Below are 21394 nucleotides of genomic sequence, written 5' to 3'. Positions count from 1 at the left end.
CAAGGAGTTGGAAACGGGACCCAAATGACAGTGTTCGGGTTCTATGCTATGCTTGTTACAGATACCAGAGCCGCAGTAATGGCAATGAGAGGCCATTGGAGACTATTCTCAAGCGCCAAAAGGACCAACGCCGCTGTATATGTTGCAATTGTCCAGATGGCCCAAACGTCAGGTGGAACCCAGCACGTGATCAACCAACTACTGGGCTGTACAGGTGCGCTGCCTGTCACGCGCGGTATCAAAGGAGCTTGCCAGAAGCTCCAGATCAGACTACCCAATCTTCACTATGCGTCAGCTGCAGTGAATCAAATCCTAAAGACTGGCACGTAAGATCGCCAATGTGTGGATCGTGTCACGATCATGATCAACGATGGCGAAAAAAGCGGGATGGGTCAAATTGTTGGAACTGCCGCGATCAATGGAAGAATAGAAAGGATAAACACTGGGCTCGTTCCCTTCACGAGTTTCTATGCGGTAATTGTTGGCAAAGCCTGAGCACAGGATACCTTCGCATGGTCTCCCACCACCTCGATAACCTCGACATAAGGTGCGAGCTTTGCCGGACTAAGTACGCCAAGATGTGGTGGGCAGGATGCAAATCATCGTCTGTATTCCTCTGCCGCCGCTGTGGAAAGGCGAAAAATACCAATCCCAATCGAACCAACTTCCCTGACCGTTCCAACAGCGAATGCGGGCCCGATGAGCTCACTTACCAGGAATACCGTGAAAAAGTCGGTAATGCGACCATGAAACCGGAGTTCTTCGCCTACTTGAAACGCGCCCATGGCATCGACAGGTCGGCAGCGGCAGTGGTGGAAGCGAAACAACTGGAGGATGCCCTAAACATAGAGGGATAAAAGTCCCACTGGCCGGCTCTTGTATATAGATATCTTCTATAGTACCTCGCAGTAGGCCGTAGTACTACGTAGAATCCGTAACGGGGTTGCGAGGCCCCCCACCAAGAAGCTTCGTAAAACGAAGTACTTGGAGGGGGGTAATAGTAAACCCATATAGCTATAGTAACAATCATATATCTCTAGATTAGTTATCAGATGTTCTGCTTATATAAGCATGTCTTAGTTGGTTAACTACCCATCAATATGTACATACTTGTCAGAAATGGAAAGTTCATATGGTAAGGCTCCATGCGAAGTGACTTTTGAAGCTGAGAAGATAGCACATGTGATATAGGGACCTGGTGAGATCAACTCTCTATGCATCCACTATCAAATCGGCGACATTCGGTATTGCCTAGTAAACCCATGACGGACAATTAGGTCTGATTTTTCCTATCTAAGTGCCTCGTGGCCTAAATACTGATCGTAGATCAGGTGACCATCGGCTAGGCAGACGAGGTAAGGCGGCTATCTAGCCGTATTTGTGATAGCTGAAATCAGGTAATGATGGTTGACACCTACATTATCCTTAAAACACTCTCGTCGGGGATTTTGTTCAAGTCCTTCATATAGGAGATTCCAGCCCACTCGAGAATCCTGCCTATTTTTCTAATTGATAGTGCTCCTGAACGCTCGATAAATCGCCTGAGTTTTAAATTTTGGGGGTTGTACTTCTAACATAGGTGGCACTAACATAATGTCAGTATGATATTTTATCTGGTAATACCCTCAAGTGTGTGCGAATCAATACAAAGACAATACAGCATCACCACGTAGATATATAGGATAAATCCCGCCTCTTTCAAAAAATATTTGACTAAAAGGAGGATATGTTATATATGGAAAGGAAAGGAAGACCGATCATTGTTACCTGCACTTCTCTACTTCTATTAACAGCAATGGTAACGGCGGGAAGCTATATAGTGAATCGTAGATTCAGAATTATGTGACCTTTTGGCCTTGTGGAATATCGGGCGGCGGGCCCTGGCGATATGTCTTACAAATGGTGATTCATTTGACACTCTCCAAGGACCCATTCTTTAAATAAACCCAGAAAAGAGAGAAGATCGCAATAATAATAATAATCTCTTTACACCGGGCAAGATTCCACAATGCCGGAAATTCTAGAAAATTGAGGGGGCGCTGGATGTGAATCCTCCAGGGAGCGTGTAGAAGAGAAGGATATTCTTTAAGTGACTCGTTATCAACAAGCCTGTCTGCTGCCCAGAAAGTGTATGAACCTATTAAGATAAAAATAGTATAATGATTAGAGAGGTAGTCAGCCATGATAAGAATAAATAGCTTTCTTCAGTATTTGTCTCTTTGTAGTGTGTTCAGCTTGCGTCACGAACATCTCTATTAAAGGTTAGCCCTAGTCACGTTATATCAGGCTCACTACATGTTACCATGCAACAACTACAACCTGGAGCTACGAATCGCATTCAAGCGTAATATCGACTCATATATAGGTGAAACAATGAAAAAGGTCCTGCTTACGAGATCTACAAACGGTTGTGACTAAATAATACTCATTATGTTATGCTTTTTGGACTCCCGATGAACCCATTAGGCTACGGGCTATGTTCTCGATATCCAAGGAATGGGCTATATCTTGTATTGTATTATAGCTGACAACGTTGAAGATATGTCTACTAGTTCCAGTCATATGGTAAAAAGGAAAAAGAAATAATAATATAGAGTCATTAGCTCCCTAATGGTCTTGGATGGAGAGAGTTTTAAAAGCATGGCAGATATCATGAAGGTGTGGCATGTGCCCATGTTCTTCTAGTCTCGTTTCATTGTATTACTCTCCTTTAGGCCTAGCAGGCCAGCACTAGAGTAGGGACACTAGTGTTAACCTTTAGTCTCCTAGTGTAGCCTAAGTTCTAACAGATTCTACATCTAGATGCATGAGTTTGGCCCTTTTTCAGGAGAGAGACGAAGAATAGGTTATATATTATGGATAAAACTTGTACTTTCTTGAACGAGATACTCTGTTTTCTTAATACAGTCTAGCACTGTACCTGTTCACTGAGGAATATATGATTATATCTAAAATGAAGCAGGAAAGATGTACAAAATCACAAATTTTGTGAGAAAAAAATATTGCGAGCACGGGGGTTCGAACCCCGGACCTCATGCTTGGGAAGCATGCATGCTAACCACTACACTACGCCCGCTTTTCTTATTTGAAGCTCAAAATAAAGTAAGATATCATCCACAAGCTGTACAGCTTTTCTTGGGCCTTGGTCCCATGGATTGGGGTATTTTAGCATTTAGAGTGGGCCTGGAACTTAGTACTACACGGCAGCTTTACAGTGGGTCTATTTTTATCTAGTTTTCCTAGTGTTGGTTGTTTAATGTTGTGGTGCATCGTGCTACCTACTACTTTGATATCACTGCTCGGGGTAGGGTAAGGTGCGGTCACTGGCAGGATTTTCAATTTACCGTTTTCATGTGATCATGTGATCATGTGACCATGACATTTTTGAGAATTATTCCTTTTCTACAATTCACAATTGAGCAGTATAATTAAAATATCAACAGACGCCGATCATTGGAAAGGCCCCCAATTTCAACCCTTACAATATCTTTACGTACTCCGGTACTGCAAAAGGCCGGAATCATCCATCTGAAGAGCTGTTTTAATCTGCTCGAGAAACATACTACATCTCTGCCAGTGTTTACTGACGTACCACTTGTTCTTGCTGCAGTAGTTTGTATCCGTTATGCGTCGACAACTAGCTATCTTGGTTACAGGGAGCGCCATTTGCAAATGCATTGTATTAGTCTGACTCAATGACAGTTTTCATAAGAGAACACATTAGTTATTTTGATTAAAATGTGTTATGCTTTCGATATTTCAGTCTGTCATGCCAATGATAGGGTTCTGTGAAGAGTTATAGATTAAGAAATACCTCAAGAGCCCTAAGCAGGATGGGGATAGAGGCATATAAGAACAACTTCTACAATGCATTTTCTTTCGCACATGCAACTCAAAGAAATATTGTTCTAGGCCACGCTGATCGTGTAGCCCTCTGCATTTTAGAAGCAACCGGATATACCATGAATTACTTCGTTGTGGACTATTTCCGCGTCGTGAGAAGTTTATCTAGCCATGCTTACGGTTCGGAGTAACAAAGTGCATCCTATATTGACACTTTTGCGTTTTACGGCTCCAGGCACATGTCACGAAGCAAATCCTTGATTCTCTGCACCCCTTCTGTTTCATTCAGCTCGGGATACAAAGAAAGCACGGCATTCAGCTGGGAGTTCGCAGCCTTGAGGTTCTTCTCTGTTCGTGCGCAGTGTAACTTAACAAACTTCTCATGGATGCCCTTGAAGTGGAAGGCGGACTGAAAAAACAGTCTCCTACCAGAATGTCGCAGCAACTTTGATACGGTAGCCGGTAACTGTCGCGATATTTCTTTGTCCTTGATTGCATTCTCAAGAAAAAGAACGATCCTCGCCGAAGCTTTCTCCTTCGGCGACGCCCTCATTGCTCCATCCCGGAATATCGGCTATGAACCAGGGCTAATGTATAACGGCGGGGAGCGGTGCGACAGATATCCAATCCCAGTCGACCACCCTGGAATTGAGCCATCCATTAGAAAAGTTGTTAAAGAGAAAAAGTTAAGAAAACGACGCGCGCTTACCCTGTCAAGTGAAAGTCATCATCTTTCATGATATTATACGCATTCAGGTCTCCATGGGCGAAGCCAACATCTGTGTACTTGTCATATTCTCCAGCATACTCGGGGATCATCGACCTCATGATCAGATAGTCGATGGCATCACCCCATCTAGCAGTTCCAGTCAGAGTTCGTCGGAGACCTCGGTCTAAGCTCTCCGTGAGCCAAGCTGAATACCGGGGATTTTGCTCTGGAATAAAATCAGGGGGACTGCAGTAGTCCGTAACTGCAGTAAGAAGTCCGCAAGGCCCTCGAGAAGCATTTGACGTTTGTTAAGAGGGATCTGGGAGTTCCAAACCTTCAGCGATTTACCAGTAACCCACTCTGAATACAGGACAGGGTTTTCTGCCTTGAAAGACACACTTGGTGCTCTGATGTCTGGATGGGTTTGTTTGATGTGTTGAAACATCTTAACAGCACGCAACTCATATTTCCAATTGTTAGGATCATGGCATAGGCGTGCAGCCCACTGCACGGAATCTCCAAAGACAACTTTGAGCACTTTGTGTGAGCCACCCTGACAAGGATCTTCTTCGGCAAGTGAGCACCGAACTACCTGATGAAGGCGGAAGGCTTCAGAGAGAACACTAGAGGTGTTTGCCATTCTAGAAGTATGGATATAAGCGCCCGTCTTGTAAGTGAGTGAGGGCCAAAGGGTGATAGAGCTCCTTGACTTGGACGGTAGATATCAGAGCCGTTTCGTTTTCAGTATATTGACTTCGACATTATGATTTGCCGTGTTGGTAGTACAAATATCAGCAGCCAATCGGAGCTAAATACATCGCAGAGGTGGCTTTAATCTTGTGTTCAGATTACATGACTTGAAACGAGCAAGCGAACCCGGAGGATCAATACAAACGATCTTGGAGTAGATAGAATAGTTATAGCTAGTAAGGAGCTATATACTCCGGCTTACACAATCTGTACAAGCACAACGATACATGGGAGGCTGACCATCGAAAAACCACACTTGACTCGTTCCATCTCGTAAACAGCAGCGTATACACACTATCATACAACCTCCCCCCTCTTGATGTAAAAGACCTAACCTTACCCTCTTCCTCTTCCATTCTCTCTTCCTCTATTCTCTTCTATCTTATATCAAAGATACATCTCTATAATCACATTCTATTCTACTAGATTTCTCTGACTACCCAGTACCTTGCTGTTATGTCTATGCTTTTCTAGATTCAAGTTATATAATATAAACAAGCTACGAGCTTAGGTCAAGCTATGGCTGTTTTCCGACGGATATTTCAAGACAACGGCGAATAAGGAAGTATCTACTCTGGAGTAACTCAGGTGATGAGCTTTCGGATATTACCTAGAGCGGGGTCCAGATGAGGTTCCCAGCACCCTAGAGATTCATCATGGGACTGTGGTAGGGTACGAAAAGAATGTAAAATTCTTACCCTGGTCAATATGGCCATATAGTATAGGTACAGTTAGAGAAAGGTGGTGAAATTGCCACGGTGGCCCTTTCCTTTCACACCCTATCACAGTAGCATTGAGGATCCAGGATTCGATGGCTTTCGCTTCTGCCTAGGTCGGGCACGAAGCCGTCGATCTAGGGGTCTTGCAATAGCCTGTTATAGCTATGGCTCTTGCGGCAATGACCTAGGATCAAGGGGCTTAGTTTCGCTGTAAGGGTTTAGTTTTGCATTAGCTGAATTAGCTTGGCAGTAGCTTGGTTTTCTTGGCCTTGATTAGTCTCATCCAGATTTTTGTGAGAGGGTCGATGGAGCCATATATGAAGAATAATCCCATCCACGGAAAGAAAGCGAACAACTTCAGCTTCCTGCTTATACTCACTGTCTACAGCATACGATGGCATACCAGCCACGCCCACACTTTTTGTTGACCCTCTGTCGGGAACTCTTTAATACCTTTATTCATTCCACAGGAGATGACCCACTACTTGCGAGAACTCATCGATCTTTCCAAAATCAACCTGCCCAAACGAATAATATTTTACTATTAGTGCCGATTACTCTAGGGCTTATCCTTAACCTCCTAGTGAGTGACTAATAACGAACCCCTGTTCTTCTCAGAGGCTAACAGGGCCTAGATACGATACATCATTGGCCATGTTCTAATGTCTATCTTAATCCTTGAAACTGTAGAGAAGCAGGCCGATACTTCTGAGCTAGGGGACAAGAAGCCAGCTCCCTCCAGTCGCCAACTGCTCCGAACTAGTGCCATCCTCTACCGCAGTGGGGGTGTCCGTCTTCTCCTGAATGGCATCGGTTCCGCCTGTACCTACTGGGCCATGCACATCTCGGTGGCGAAATTATCAACTACTCTGCTTCCCAGTTCAGCCGCGCATATCCTCGCATCAGTCCTGCTCGCCGAGACCCATTTCCTCTGTACTGCGCGTACTATCCTGCCGCGTGACCAGCTGCGCTTCGTGTCCAACCCCGGCGACCGCCGACGATGGCTGGTGCTTCCCACTCTAGCCTATGCCGCGGCTGAAACGGTGATGCTGCATGTGCCGGCTGTATTCGACAGCAGCATCGCCCCAGTGCCAGACGAGGAAGTCACAATGGCGGGATTATTGTACATTGTGAGATCCGACATCCTGGTATCAGGGCTCATGCTCTCTGCCCAGCTGTTTCTCCTCCTTCCCTCTTACATGGTGTTAATCCTGGTCCAGGCCAGTCTTCTGCCGCCCACCTGCGAGACGCTGGTCTTTAGTCCGTCGAGACACCAGCGGGGCAGACGGGTGGGGGAGATCTTTTCGGCGGTTAACCGAGGACCACTACGAGCACAGGAGGCGGCGCAGATGATTAGGACGGGACAGTTACTCAGTTGTCTGGAACTGCATGGAAAGATGTGTCTATGTTTGGTTGGGGTTGCCGCTGTGGTGCATTCAGTGATCTACTGTATGTTGTAGAAAGGAATACCTAACGATATTCTACTATTTAAGCTTAGATAACATTCCTACTAGCTATAGTATCTTCGACACTGGGCCAATAAAGAGTGCTGGCTGGAATCCTCTCCAACTTCACCAGCAGACGAATAAAATGAGGAGATGATGAAACGGTAAAGGCCATCTTCCTACCACAGTGGTGTTTCCAAGAACTTTTGTATCCAAGTGAGTCTTCCAAAGTTCGTTGTGATGTCTAGCAGTTGGTATGAAGATTTAGTAACTCGTCCATAGCTTTTTCTTACTATAGCGTGTAGTAGGTCCTATTATATTGGGACTGGGGAATATGCTAGGATGCTTCTCACTGCTTGTTTTCATGTCAGTAGTAATATTCATTGGGATCCATCACTTGAAAACCTCGAAAGATCGCTTCTTACTTAAGCCATTAAGGATCGTCTACAGGCGTGTTGATTTAGCATCCTGAGTTATAAAGATAGTGTGCTTTGCATAGTGGTATTTTCTATGGGGGACGAATACCCGCCCTGTCATATCTCATCAATCTAGACTCTCCAATAAAAAACCATTCTTTTTAATACTCAAATTCTTATAGATGCTAGCATAACTATGAAGTAGATGCTACTGAGACTCCTTAACCCATTTTTACATGACAGCTGAGTCGCAGCGAATGAATGCTACTTGCTATCTCATAACAATCTGCTCAAAGACACCTCCTTGATTAGTTTTCAGACTTCAGGTTCTCCCAAGGACCTCTTTATATATCTCGCGCCGGTTTTGTGTCGGTATCGAGATCACTTGTTCTGCTTCTTTGCTTTTAGACTTTCAATGTGCCTCCAGTGGTCAATAGCTCAAGCCGTCCTCCTTCATCCGCCATGAAAATCTTGTTACGGGAAGAGAACATGAAAGAATGAAAAGATACGGCCACTCCCATTGCTTTGGAGCAGCTTGCCTCAAGCTTCTAGGTGGGCAACTATTGCCTGTCCAACATTGCAGCATCATGGCAATGTGACCCACCAGCGTATGCTTCTACGGGAATGGAGACGGTGAGTCTTGGTCTCGACAATTTCGACGTTAATGGCCATCCCATGTCCACGGAGCCCGTCTTAAGCAATATCATGACACTCATGGTCTTCATGGGTTTGGAGATACATCCTGCCAGTAAGGTGATAGCAGGAACCCCTACAAGAATATCTCATACCGCAGTCGAAGACCACAGACCATTCTACGCAATTAAACATTACAGGTAGTCAGTAAAGGATGTATGAGCAGCTGATGGCTCCGGCCACCATCGCACGTAGACCCCCGAAGGAATCCAGCACGGTAGAAGAGCCTTAAGCTGCCCACTTCAATCTGGTTCGCCAATATGACCCACGATCCTGTGGGTGGACCAGTATGTAGGTTGATTATGCGATCGTTTACATTAGATTACTCTAATGCAAGGTAAAAGTGTGAGAAAAGAAAAGAAAAGGAAGAGCGGCTGGTTGAAGTGAAAAGTTTTTATCGTATGTTCTCACGTGATGAGTCGCTGCTGTGGTGGGTCCTTGTCAGGAGGTTGGGGGTTCAAGTTGAGGTGAGCACACTCAAGATATGGAACTTGTGTTATGATTTAAATCAGTATGAAATGTATATTGAGAGACTACACTAGTACTGGATCAGGATATTCATCACGTACGCCCAGAAATATATACCAACACCGAATAGTTACACACAGAGGTACGGAGTACAGGGAGACTAAGATTAACCGAAGCAGTCATGTGACCCGTGCTGGTCACGGAGTATTTCTTCCGAAGTGAAATCCCCGTGGGAGAACTTCTCTTTCTCATCAGCGCATGGTGCTTCTATGTTTGAGCATCATAATCTGACCCTCCATTGTTTAATGCATTCAATGATCGACAGACAATCCGTAGGACATACCGAACAATACCACACAGTGCGCGTCTAGCCTTTTCAATGGCGAAGAGGCATACTTTTTTATCGTTCGTTCAGTGGGAGATCAAAACCAAACAGCTTTTAGCAGGGCTGCGTCTACTCCACCCTGGTGTTCGCTTTGATCGAACGGCAGGACTATTTTTACGACGGACATCATGAACTGTATTCGATATGTTGCTGTAGATATTGTGTACGTACTTTGGCTTGAATATTCAGTCACCTCTTCGACAGGTGCTCAGGCTCAGGCAGTAATTTTCAGCCGGGATCCGTGAGCCGCTCATGGCAATCACGTGATAGATCAGTGAGTGATGATGGTCAGCTACTCCCGGTGAGTAGAGATTCAAAGAACGAAGATAAAATATGAATCTGGAGAGCGATGACCTCCTTTGAATTACCTGATCGATTGCGAATACTTCACTGTTCACATCTGCCTATGTGTACGGAAGTGTATCTATAAACTTCTGTAGTCCGTTCTATCTTTTCAGGTTCATTCCTTGCTAGACTTCCAGTACAGGATAAACTCATTCTCCTTTAGGGGCAAGCTATTCTGACAGGGCGCTAACCTTCATCGCCTTCAACTATCGCTTCACCAGGCTCTGTATCAGCACTTACTCGGTACGTCTTCTACGCGAGTCCTCGACTGAGGCCCTTCCGTATTCTACGCAGTTGGAAATGGTCATGAAATCGATCCACGGTGCTGCACACTTTTGCGGCTTTATTACAGAGCTGTCGCCACTGGCGATGGATTACCTGCGCTACCTAGCAGATACGGCTTTCCTCAAAATGGTTTATGGCTGCGAATACGTTCTAAGGAGTTGTGAGATTCTCTATATGCACTATGAAGACACCAAGAAATACCTCCGTACGGTGAGGGATGTTGCTCAGTTGATGTCTCAAATCGCGATCGACGCAACCCATGCGGCGAAGGTATATGGTGATAGTATTCTGGAAAAGGTGGATCGCATCGAGCAGAGCTTGCAGGAACACAGCGCATTATATCCACAGGGACTGGAGCCCTCCACCGAGAGTCATGTCCAAAGCGACCCTAGCTCATCTAGTACTGCACAGTATGATCTGATGAAGGCCTTTTACGTCTAACGCCACATCTATCCTCCCGTTTTGAGCAAATGTCTGGATTCAAACATTTGCATCAATACCGTTAGCACCGACATGATAGCTGCCCAGTAAACAAGTCTCCGCACGCACCGTTGTCTTGCACAAGAACTCTACAGTTGCGTTACCGCGACATATCTCCGGTCTCCGGTCATTTTAAGTTCACAGTCCGGCCCCCGGTGTGGGTCTGGTTGAGACCTCCTGATAGGCTACGGATCCAGGACGATCTATCAAAGCAGACCCTTGGTATGGTTGAGTATACAGAGAAAAGGTCTCAACATGACCTAGCTTGCGAGCCTCGGCAGCAGCCGTTCGTCAGATTCCACGACTCAATCCTCAGAATCCTTCAGCCACAGAGACTTCCAAGTTTTGTTAGACCCAGATCTCCCTTGCTGCCCAGTTTGTCACTGCTGCCTTCGTGATGCGAGATATCTTCATACTTGCAGCGGTGGTTATCATTGTTGTGCCCTGGATAATAATCTCCTTACTTGTTCGCCGCGCACTTTTCGAAAACGAGATTCCCTTTAGGGAGGACTTGCGCCGCTCAATGCTCTGCTCAATGCTCCGTGGGTAGGTTCTTAGCAATCTTGCGGTCGGTCAAATGAGGTTGGACATTCACAAATCCTTCAGGCTCTCCATTCTTCCTGTACCAACTCTACATCAAGTGCTCAAGCGAAAGGATCCCGCAGTCTTTCTGAATGTACCCAGGTTCATGAACTGGAAAGACGAGCTGTGTATCAGAGTATCCGAAGGACTGTGCTCGGGTTACTGGATCTGCCAAGGGCCGCCTGAGAAACCTCTACGGCCAAAGGACAGCGACGTAGTACTTCTCTGGTTTCATGGGGGTGCTTACTACTTGGGCGGCCCCTTGGGTGAGGCTGTGGCTCTGCTAAGGACTGCAGAATGTGCAGCCAGCATATTTTCCGTGGACTACACGCTAGCACCATTCGCGACTTATCCACGTCAGCAAGAAGAAGCTGTGGCTGCTTACCGCCATTTGCTGTTCAACGAGGGGATTGAGGCCAGTAGGATCGTTGTTGGAGGAGAATCCGCCGGGGGTCATTTAGCTCTATCATTTCTACTTGCCTTGACAGAAACAACCCTTCCAAAGCCTGGGGGCTCTTTGCTTCTCTGTCCATGGAGCAACCTCACAAATGAATCACCGTCATTCAAGAGAGACAGGTATAAGGATGCTCTCAATAAACACCTTCTAGATCGAGACGTGAATACTTTCATCCCGAGAGATCTTAGTGGGCATCTGCCGCCTCTCGCGATTGTGAACTTTACACGGCCGTTCACAGGTCGACAGGCTTGGAAGCAGGTGCTCCCGGCACATTCATGGATCAGTATTAGCGGTCATGATATCTTCCTTGATGATACTCATAATCTTGTTCATCAGGCCCGGCTTGATGGGGCACTGGTTGACCTCGAAATCACGGACGGCGAGCCGCATGGTTGGCAGTTTGCTGCTAATAAAGCTTCAGAGATGATTTATAGCAATCTTCCTCCAAACAAGGAAGTTCCAGAGAGGGTAATGCCAGGAAGTACAAATGTTGCAAAAGTTGGGGAAATCTAAGAGTAAAACATCTTACGGCTCAAGTCAAATACAAATGTACCAGTACTTGAGGGCTATCATTCAAAATTACTGCCGTGGAGCTGCCCTATCATCAATCTACCAAGATTCCCCAAGTTCCTGAATCACTTCCATTTGAGGTGGAGTCTCGAGACAATTTGCCTTGTAACTCTTCCTTTCCCCCGAAGCACCCACCAACAGGAGAGAACGTCCAGAAACTAGCCAAAGACTCTCTCCTTGGTATACTTCAGTCCAGTTACGCGGTTTGCAGACCAGGTCAGATAGATAAGGCTTTGTGGGGACCATAGCTTGTGGCGAAGCATGCTCCATGTTCACACCCGGACATTCAGGATCAGACCAGGTGCCGGGCAGGTGCCGGATTCCCCGCAAACTTAGCACGATTTATACTAGTCTCAGTTTTGAGTCGAATTATGGGGTAAGATTCATATGACGCCGAGATTCGGGGCTAGGAAGGACTACTGAAGAGAGGTCGCATCGCCGTCAAAACGCATATATAGATACTGTCGCTGCTATCCGGGAAATCCAATTTGACACACTGCACTCTTGATTTCTCCCCCACAAATGAGTACCAAAGCGAATTGCAAAATGGACAAGGAACAAGTTGAATGGGCCAAAGAAGCGACTGATATCGAGGGAAATGTTCAACAAAAAGATATGGCTGGCAATCAGAGCGCTCCCAGGGTACGTCGCCTTCTCGATCTTGCAGACTTGACCTTCTAACATGCATTCTTCCTCTTAGCTCACGGATTGGAAGTTTGTGATGGTCATCATTGGATTGGGAATGGCATCCTTGGGTTCCCAAGTCCAGCCTTTCGTGTTCGCAGCCATCACACCCCTTGTCTCTGCCAGCTTCAATGCATCAAGCCTGCTCATCTGGTTCTTCACAACTCAAATAGTCTCTTGTGGCGTAATCTCTCCATTTGCCGGACCCCTGGCAGGCATGTTTGGCCGCAAAAGAATCACTCCGGCCGACATTGCATCCTCAATGATCGCAGTGATTGTCTGCGCGTCCACGCCCACAGCGGGTGGCTATACAGCTGGCCAAGTTCTTGCCGGAGTGGGAATTGCAGTGCAAGAGCTTATGGCTATTGCAGCTATCACTGAAATTGTACCGATCAAATACAGAGGATACTACACTGCTATGGTCGTAGCGGCATTTTTACCCTTCGCCCCGGTATCGCTCTACGGGGAGCTGATTTCAAGAACCAACTGGCGATATTGTGCTTGCATGATTGCAGTCTGGAATTTCTTGATTTTTATTATCGTCTTCCTATTCTACAGGCCCCCGCCTCGGCCAAACTCAGCGAACTTGACTTGGTTCCAGAAAGTTAAGCGGATCGACTTTCTGGGCGGATTTCTCATGGCCTGTGGAACGGTCCTTTTTCTTGTCGGGTTTAACTGGGGTGGTCAAGCGTACCCCTGGCACTCTCCCCGAGTTATTGCTTTTCTTAAGATTGGTCTCGCGTCCGGCGTACTCCTCTTTCTTTATGAGATCTTTCTGGCTCCTCATCCGATGCTCCCGCGTCGACTGCTACAGCATCCTCGGACATTCACTGCTTTAATGCTGGTTATCCTCTTTTCTGGCATTAACTATGTATCAATTCTTGTGTTCTGGGTCCTGGAGGCCGTTGGTGTCTATAATTCTGATGAAACAGAACTGGGCATCAGAACATTACCCTTCGGGTTCTGTATCATGGGTGGAGCCATCATCTCTGCCCTTATGGTTTCTGCTTTCAAAGGCCATTTACGATGGATCATGAGCTTTTTCTGCATAATCCAAGCTATCGGTAAATGAGATATATAAAGAAGGATTCGGCTTAATCGTGTTCAGCATTCTGACGATACAATCCACAGCCATATCCTGCATGGTTGCAGTAGACACCCACAACATAAACATTGTTTGGGCCCCATTAGTTCTGTCCCTGATCGCCGTTGGCGGCGTCTTGATTCCCAACCAGCTCATCATGACAGTCATCTGTCCAGATGATCTAATTGCGACAGGGACCTGTCTTACCGTTTGCCTTCGCAGCATTGGTCAAGCTTATCGGCACAAGCATCTTTTACACTCAGTTTGTTTCCGTGCTCACGCATAACACATACGAGTATGTTGTTCCCGTTGCGATTGAGACCGGAATAACCGACTTTGACGTACTGGAGACTATGATGCCCACCCTTCTGGAAACGCCATGGAAGGAATGGGCCCTGAGTGTTTCTGCCCTCAACACGGCCGAGAAACTGAATATGCTACATGATGCTGTTATCAATGCCTTTGCTCCAGCATTTGCGCGAGTTTGGTATATATCGATTGCGTTTGGAGTGGCAGCGGTGATTGCGAGTGGTTTTATTGAGGATTTGACAAACTTGATGGATGAGCATATTGCGGTAAACTACTTTTGAAGCGTACATGTCTTGCAGACTTGATATGGTGGTTTTTAACCTCGACGGTAGCCTTGTGGTATCAATTATTGTGATTACATACATATGTGGTGAATATATCCATAGAAAGCATAGTTGTATCCAATGAATCATAGATGATTACCGAATATATTTTTATGCCCCAATATGGCCTCTTTTATCATCACAACTGGAGGTTAATCATAAAGGTTTTAAGAATAGCAGCAGACCAGTCCTCGATTGCACCTGTTCAACTTACTATTTGTATATTATTAGATATTATATCTATCACATTACCTTGATATTTCCCCGTTTTCTATTATCAAGGTGTACCAAATAATTGGAAACGTGCTGTAGGCAATTTATAATATCGTTGATTAACATCACACTCACCATCGTCAGCTCTGTTCGATGTTTAGCCTCCCTGGAATGCAGGTGTCGATCGTGGAATTTGAAGTATATATACTTCTTCTCTCTCTGCTTTTATTAAAGCATCTCCGATACGGAGTACTACAATCAATACTGCTTTAGCCTCTGAATACTGCAAAGACCCAAGTTGATTGTAAAAATACATAACGAGCGATAAAGTATCACCATTTAGTATAGCACTTGTCTAACTGCTAAGACTAATGGGTGGTAAGGCTTATAATCACGTCTGCTTCTTGGCTCTCATGATGAAGTGTCTATTCTAAGCTATAGTGAGTTAATTCGTAGAAGCAATGGTGAAGACTAGACAGGTATTTGAGAAAATATTAAGCTGAGCCAAGTATAAGTGTGCTTAGGAGCAAAGTGCTTTATAGAAGCTGAGGCATTCACCCTTTGAACTAGCGAACTGTATGAGCTTACATAAGGCTCCCTGGGCGGATCACGCGGCGAGGAACTCCGAACGCGAAGAGAAAAAAGCTGGAGGATTTGCAGTGGAATTCCGTAGTGTGGATTTATCGATATGAGGAATCTGATGCCCCTTGAGGTAGGGGAATGTGATACGGTCGAGGGCAGCGAATGGCAGTTGACAAAGAATTCGCTTCGAAGATCGCTTTCTAATGTGAGGGGGTCTCGATTCTCTCAAAGGATGGAATTCAATAATCCTCGGTTACTCAGACGGAGTGGGTCATGTCTACCAAACAGCGTGTCGCAATTAGTAACGGAAGAGGGAGATGATTTGACCATGTGGAGCCGACCTGGAGATCGGGTTGATGTTGTTTGGGAAGATGTCGCAGCCGTCTACACAAAGAACATGTGTGTTTGCTGAATCAGAATAGAATCGCAAGAATGATCATGATGCTGTGAAGGTTTTCTGTGATCGAGGCCGGATGAGAAATTGACAAAGAGCCATGGATCGAGGAGGCGTCCACGGTGGTCCAAGCAATCAATCGAGCATCCCCTCAGACTAAGGAACCAAAGAGCTGCACAAAATGCGGAGTGCTTAATAAAAAGCTCTGGTCCAGACAGAAGCTCCCAAACACTCTGATTGGTGCGTATCGCCAGTTTCGATGACCTTCGGACTCCTGGAAAGCCATTCGGAAGTACCTATTAGTAGTATCCCTGCCGTCGTCCGACTTCTCCTCTTCTCCTCTCGCTCATTCATTCCTTTCATTCCTTCATCTTCCTTCTTCTCGACTTCATCTGCCGTAGTCGTTTCTCTTGTTGATCCATCTCCATCCCCTTTGTATCACCTCCTTAAAACACCTTCACAATGGCCTCAGCTGCGAGAACCGCTTCCCGGGCCTTCCTCCGCTCGACTCCTTCCGTCAGACCTGCGGTCCGCAGCACTCGTTTCGCTCTTCCCACCCAGGCCTTCCGTGCTTCGGCTCGTCGCGGTTACGCTTCCGAGGCTGGTGAGGCCAAGTCCAGCAACACTTTCCTCTGGGCTGGTCTCGCTGTTGCCGGTGGTGCTGGTGCATACTTCTACCTGCAGGGCGGCGATTCCGTCAGCTCCAAGAACTTCGTCCCCACCAAGGAGGACTACCAGAAGGTGTACGACGAGATTGCTCGTCGCCTCGCCGATGAGACTGACTATGATGACGGCAGCTATGGACCGGTAAGCCTTCAAACTCAAGTCGCGTAAGCTATTGGAACTGATGTGATCTTCCATAGGTCCTCGTCCGTCTGGCATGGCACGCAAGTGGCACCTATGACAAGGAGACTGGTACCGGAGGTAGCAACGGTGCCACCATGAGATTCGCCCCTGAGTCCGACCACGGCGCCAACGCTGGTCTCAAGGCTGCCAGAGACTTCCTGGAGCCTGTCAAGGCCAAGTTCCCTTGGATCACCTACTCCGATCTCTGGACTCTGGCTGGTTCCTGCGCCATCCAGGAGCTGGGTGGCCCTGCCATCCCCTGGAGACCCGGCCGCCAGGACAAGGACGTCGCTGCCTGCACCCCTGACGGCCGTCTGCCCGACGCCTCCAAGGACCACCAGCACGTCCGTGACATCTTCTACCGCATGGGATTCAACGACCAGGAGATTGTGGCTCTGGTCGGCGCCCACGCCCTCGGTCGTGCCCATCCTGACCGCTCCGGTTTCGATGGTCCCTGGAACTTCAGCCCTACTGTCTTCACCAACGAGTTCTTCCGTCTGCTGATCGATGAGAAGTGGCAGCCCAGAAAGTGGAACGGCCCTGCCCAGTTCACCGATAAGACCACCGGAACCCTGATGATGCTCCCCGCCGACATGGCCTTCGTCAAGGACAAGGCGTTCAAGAAGCACGTTGAGCGCTACGCCCGCGACAGTGATGCCTTCTTCAAGGACTTCGCCGATGTCTACGTCAAGCTCCTCGAGCTCGGCGTTCCCTTCGAGAGCAAGCCCGAGGATCGCATCGTCTTCAAGACCTCTCAGTAAGCGGTTTTGATGTCCTGATGTCGCATGCTTTTGGTTGGTTTGTTACAGCGCACTGTTCCTTTTTCTGTTTGATATCCGGCGTGTCATTTTAGATACTGGCCATCAGAGATGGTTTCATATTACTTTGCCATGTATATGTGGAGGATATCCACAGGCAATTGGAAGTTTGGTAGAAAAGACTGAATCTTTGAATCAAACAATTCATCGAACTTAATCAATGCCGAACTGCCAGAAGGTACTTCACGTATCACTGTAGAAAGATAAACGGTGCGTAGCATTCGCAATTGGTAGAAAGAGTAACACATTGCAAAGTGGCGGCGGAGACAAAAGCCGACATCGCGGCAAGTCTTGAACTTCAATTCCGCAACCGCCATCCCACCGTCTAACCCGATTTTTACTGGAACATACACACTCAAGGTTCTCCATACAAATATTTTTGGAAAACTCTACACAGATGAACTAAATACCCTCAAAAGAGAAACACAATGACCCGCTCAAACGCAGTCACCCCCGACTACTACGAAATCCTCAACATCCAATCCACAGAAACCACCGCCCAACTCTCAAAGCAACAACTCAAACTCGCCTACCATAAAGCCCTCCTAAAACACCACCCAGACAAAGCCTCCTCTGTCGCAGACAGCGCCGACCTCCCCCGATCCAACCAAGACCTGTCGCGCGACGGCAAACCCTACACAATCGACGAGATAACAACAGCCTACAAGACCCTCTCCAATCCGCAGCTCCGCGCAGAATATGATCGCGCTTTGCGACTAGACCGGGCGAAGATTGTTGAGCGCGAGAAGACGGGCGCGGTGTTTCACACTGGGTTGGAGGTGGTTGATCTGGAGGATCTGGCCTGTGAGGAAGAGGGTGATTCGGCTTTCTGGTACAGGGGCTGTCGGTGTGGTGATGAGAAGGGATTCTTGGTGTCGGAGGAGGATCTGGAGAGGGAGGCTGAACATGGGGAGATTGTTATTGGGTGTCGGGGGTGTAGTTTGTGGATGAAAATCTTGTTTGCGGTTGAGGATGGTTGAACGTGCATCGGACTGAAGGATTCGAATGATTTTCGAGACTTTTGTCTCTATTGAGACTTGAGTCGTGGCTTGCACTTTGCTATGTGCCACTCCAAATTATGGTCGCTTCGCCGTGATGCAATACCGACCGTACCTTTAGTCGCGGGATGCTTTGGGGCTTGTCTCATGCAAAGACGCCAAAGGAATAGGGCGAAGCAGTCCCGTTAACGACATCCGAGTTGAGTGACTGAGGGTGATAGATCGCGGAGCTAGATGTTCTATTTTCGCGAGATGATGAGGGAGAAAGGGGAGAAGTGTTCATTTGCGATATACATGTTATCAGCATACTGAGAGACACCCTTAGCATGTACAGTGTGTGGTGACAGAAATACATTGAGGCTTTTATATATATAAGATCACCGTACCAGTACATAAACCAGCTTCACAACGAATAACGCTCTGCAACTAGAAAAGCCTATTCTTACCATAAAATCCAAGAAAAACCTAGCATTTATCTGAACCACGTTACACATTTACATAGTGAATTCGCGTGTAGCGTCTGGGAGCTTTAAATCATCTGCGGCGAATCCGCGGAGTGTGATGACATATCGGAAAATCAACCCCTCTTCCTCGTCCTTCCTCGTTCCCTCCTCTTCCACCCCCCATTCGACCGCCACAATGTCGAGCCCCGTTCATATCTCCTCCAAGGAGCAGTTCAGCACCCTGCTGACGAAGTCTCGCTTTGTTGTCGCGGACTGTAAGCTTCACAACCCGACCCTCGCTCCCCTCGCTCCCCTTGCGTCACCCCGCCCCAGCTTCAAGACCACCTACAACATGCTACAGCTGCTAACTGATGATCACAGTCTACGCAGACTGGTGCGGACCATGCAAAGCCATCGCCCCTGCCTATGAGCAGCTGGCAGCCCAGCTGTCACGCCCGAACCGAATCACCTTCACCAAGATCAACGTCGATCACCAACAGGACCTTGCTAAGGCCTACGGAGTGACAGCGTGCGTCCCCCACCCCAGCACCAACACCTACAACCGTACTAACACTACAAAACCTACAGCATGCCCACCTTCATCGTGTTCGAGCGCGGCCGTCCAACCTCCACCGTCAAAGGCGCCGACCCCCAGAAGCTGTCGGAGGTGGTCCGCAAACTCGCATCGGAGGCCAGCAAACCCGACGACGGCGGCGAGGGCTCATCAGGCAGCTCCGACGCAGATTGGATCGGGCTGGCCGCACCGAAAGGCTACGCCGACATCACGGACCAGTACGATCCCAAGGGCCTGGAGCTGCTGAACCGGGACAGCGAGTTCGGAACGGCGAAGACACTCTTCGAGACTTCGAAGCCGTCGGCGCTGAACAACGGCAAGGGAAAGGCTAAGGATTGGGTCGAGAGCGATACCGATGAACAGCTTATGCTCTTTGTTCCGTTCCAGTCGACGCTCAAGGTGCATTCGTTGCAGATTACTTCGTTGCCTCCCAGTGATGGTGATGAGCTTCCCATGCGCCCGCAGACGATCCATCTCTACACGAACCGCTCGCATGTCCTGGGCTTTGACGAGGCGGAGGGTATCGATCCTGTGCAGACGGTGACTATCCAGCCTGAAGATTGGGATAAGAAGACCGGAACGGCCAAGATTGATTTGCGGTTTGTCAAATTCCAGAGGGTTACGTCGTTGATCATGTTCTTTGTGGATGGGGATGGGGACAGTGAAAAGCTGCGCGTGGACCGTATCCGTATCTTTGGTGAGGCAGGCGAAAAGAGAGAGATGGGCAAGCTGGAGAAGATTGGTGATGAGCCTGGTGAATAAGCATAGACTCGATATGACGGCGTACAAGGATACCGGATACCTTAGACGGACATTACGATTCTACAGTAGCAATATTGACTTGAAAAATTTGCATTATAACCAGCTACTATCATCGACCTGTAGATCCCCCTCCAAGTACTTGGCGCTGCCAAGATTGTTGATGGGGGACTAAAAGAGATGTCCGATCCCAAACCAAATGGTCTCATCCTTAGAAAATTCAGAAAGACCAATAAAGTAGAACCGGCGTGCAATTTCATTTCTCTGTGACGCAACTGACACTTGGTCACATCATGGGGGAAATATGATGTCCAAGCAACACGGGTGAAATAGTAGTTGCGTCGCCGCACGAAGAAAGAAAAGAAAAAAATTCTCAAAGAATCGCAGCATCGCGAGATATTTATCCTGTGGTTTTTCGGAAGCGGACTTACTTTCCCAATCCATTGGACACTATTAGCCGAGTCGAATTAGGTAATGTAAATGATTACATAAGCTACTGATATGAAAATTTTTCTTTCGGATTTTTTCTCTCTCTTCTTTTCCATAAACAAATAAGGCTTATGATGAGACAATTGGATGTTAAACATATGATAGGAAGAGACTGATTCCCACTGGGAATGTGATCTCAAACACCATCCACTGAGGCCTTTTTGTCCTACTTTTCTTTTGCTGGATTTCTTTGTTGATCGCTGGGCACTTTGTCCTACCTTGATGCTGAGGGCATTGGCCTTGGCGGTGGAAGGGTTTGTTCTTGATAAAGACGTTTGTGTGTCTGGTATTTTAGCGAATAGCTGTCGTCCTGAATAGTTGAACGTAGTTTCGAAGGACGTGCGCCAGTTGCCGATCCAGTTTCCGCGTACTGTGTACTACTGTATGACCAACGCAGGTCTGCGGATACTAGTTGAAAGTGTTCGATGTTGCGTCAGCGTATGAATTCTCTATCGCAATAGATTGCACTGCACGAATGTCGTCATTTCTGCTTGCGCTGTTCTCCGACATCCACGGTTCTCCCCGATTCAGATAGACAATCTAAATCTAGGAACCTTGGTCGTGCACGAGCAAAACAAAACTCGCTAACGCGGGAACCTGAGCGCTGTTCCTTCCGGTACCGACGAATGCTTCATCTTTTCTTATCTGTGAACCATATGATCCATAGTGACCCGAGCAACCACCGTGAACCACGGGCCGAGTATGTCGCCGCAAGATCTAAACCGATCGTT

The 21394-nt window shown here is 47.3% G+C and overlaps 9 protein-coding genes and 1 non-coding gene across 10 annotated transcripts; 8 read left to right on the top strand and 2 right to left on the bottom strand.

Moving 5' to 3' along the window:
- Nucleotides 1–24: 24 nt before the first annotated feature.
- AO090023000660 (uncharacterized protein) lies at nt 25–857 on the top strand (the record flags this gene model as incomplete). Its single annotated transcript, XM_023235699.1, has 3 exons — nt 25–326; nt 548–604; nt 686–857. The coding sequence occupies 3 exons, from the start codon at nt 25–27 to the stop codon at nt 855–857; spliced, it is 531 nt and encodes a 176-aa protein (XP_023090698.1).
- Nucleotides 858–3003: 2146 nt separating this feature from the next.
- AO090023t00020 lies at nt 3004–3076 on the bottom strand. The gene has a single exon. It is a non-coding gene; the product is annotated as a tRNA-Gly (tRNA).
- Nucleotides 3077–4124: 1048 nt separating this feature from the next.
- AO090023000659 (uncharacterized protein) lies at nt 4125–5192 on the bottom strand (the record flags this gene model as incomplete). The annotated part of the gene is made up of 3 exons (XM_023235698.1): nt 4125–4191; nt 4553–4798; nt 4912–5192. 3 exons carry the CDS (start codon nt 5190–5192, stop codon nt 4125–4127), a joined length of 594 nt encoding a protein of 197 aa, XP_023090697.1.
- A 1491-nt stretch (nt 5193–6683) lies between these two features.
- On the top strand, nt 6684–7481 carry AO090023000658 (uncharacterized protein; the record flags this gene model as incomplete). Its single annotated transcript, XM_001821128.3, has 1 exon — nt 6684–7481. The coding sequence occupies one exon, from the start codon at nt 6684–6686 to the stop codon at nt 7479–7481; it is 798 nt and encodes a 265-aa protein (XP_001821180.3).
- A 2592-nt stretch (nt 7482–10073) lies between these two features.
- On the top strand, nt 10074–10499 carry AO090023000657 (uncharacterized protein; the record flags this gene model as incomplete). The annotated part of the gene is made up of 2 exons (XM_023235697.1): nt 10074–10218; nt 10246–10499. The coding sequence occupies 2 exons, from the start codon at nt 10074–10076 to the stop codon at nt 10497–10499; spliced, it is 399 nt and encodes a 132-aa protein (XP_023090696.1).
- A 616-nt stretch (nt 10500–11115) lies between these two features.
- Nucleotides 11116–12211, top strand: AO090023000656 (uncharacterized protein; the record flags this gene model as incomplete). The annotated part of the gene is made up of 2 exons (XM_023235696.1): nt 11116–12045; nt 12134–12211. The coding sequence occupies 2 exons, from the start codon at nt 11116–11118 to the stop codon at nt 12209–12211; spliced, it is 1008 nt and encodes a 335-aa protein (XP_023090695.1).
- Nucleotides 12212–12693: 482 nt separating this feature from the next.
- Nucleotides 12694–14505, top strand: AO090023000655 (uncharacterized protein; the record flags this gene model as incomplete). Its single annotated transcript, XM_023235695.1, has 4 exons — nt 12694–12789; nt 12848–13895; nt 13918–14123; nt 14149–14505. 4 exons carry the CDS (start codon nt 12694–12696, stop codon nt 14503–14505), a joined length of 1707 nt encoding a protein of 568 aa, XP_023090694.1.
- Nucleotides 14506–16198: 1693 nt separating this feature from the next.
- Nucleotides 16199–17343, top strand: AO090023000654 (peroxidase; the record flags this gene model as incomplete). The annotated part of the gene is made up of 2 exons (XM_001821124.3): nt 16199–16543; nt 16600–17343. The coding sequence occupies 2 exons, from the start codon at nt 16199–16201 to the stop codon at nt 17341–17343; spliced, it is 1089 nt and encodes a 362-aa protein (XP_001821176.1).
- Nucleotides 17344–17828: 485 nt separating this feature from the next.
- Nucleotides 17829–18380, top strand: AO090023000653 (diphthamide biosynthesis protein 4; the record flags this gene model as incomplete). The annotated part of the gene is made up of 1 exon (XM_001821123.1): nt 17829–18380. The coding sequence occupies one exon, from the start codon at nt 17829–17831 to the stop codon at nt 18378–18380; it is 552 nt and encodes a 183-aa protein (XP_001821175.1).
- A 657-nt stretch (nt 18381–19037) lies between these two features.
- AO090023000652 (thioredoxin-like protein 1) lies at nt 19038–20177 on the top strand (the record flags this gene model as incomplete). The annotated part of the gene is made up of 3 exons (XM_001821122.3): nt 19038–19116; nt 19223–19370; nt 19430–20177. The coding sequence occupies 3 exons, from the start codon at nt 19038–19040 to the stop codon at nt 20175–20177; spliced, it is 975 nt and encodes a 324-aa protein (XP_001821174.1).
- Between the last annotated feature and the right edge of the window lie 1217 nt (nt 20178–21394).

Source organism: Aspergillus oryzae, chromosome 3 (genome assembly GCF_000184455.2).
Source record: "Aspergillus oryzae RIB40 DNA, chromosome 3".
Taxonomy (NCBI): domain Eukaryota; kingdom Fungi; phylum Ascomycota; class Eurotiomycetes; order Eurotiales; family Aspergillaceae; genus Aspergillus; species Aspergillus oryzae.
Note: the sequence above shows the minus strand (reverse complement) of the source record. Positions and strands in the feature narration are given on the sequence as shown.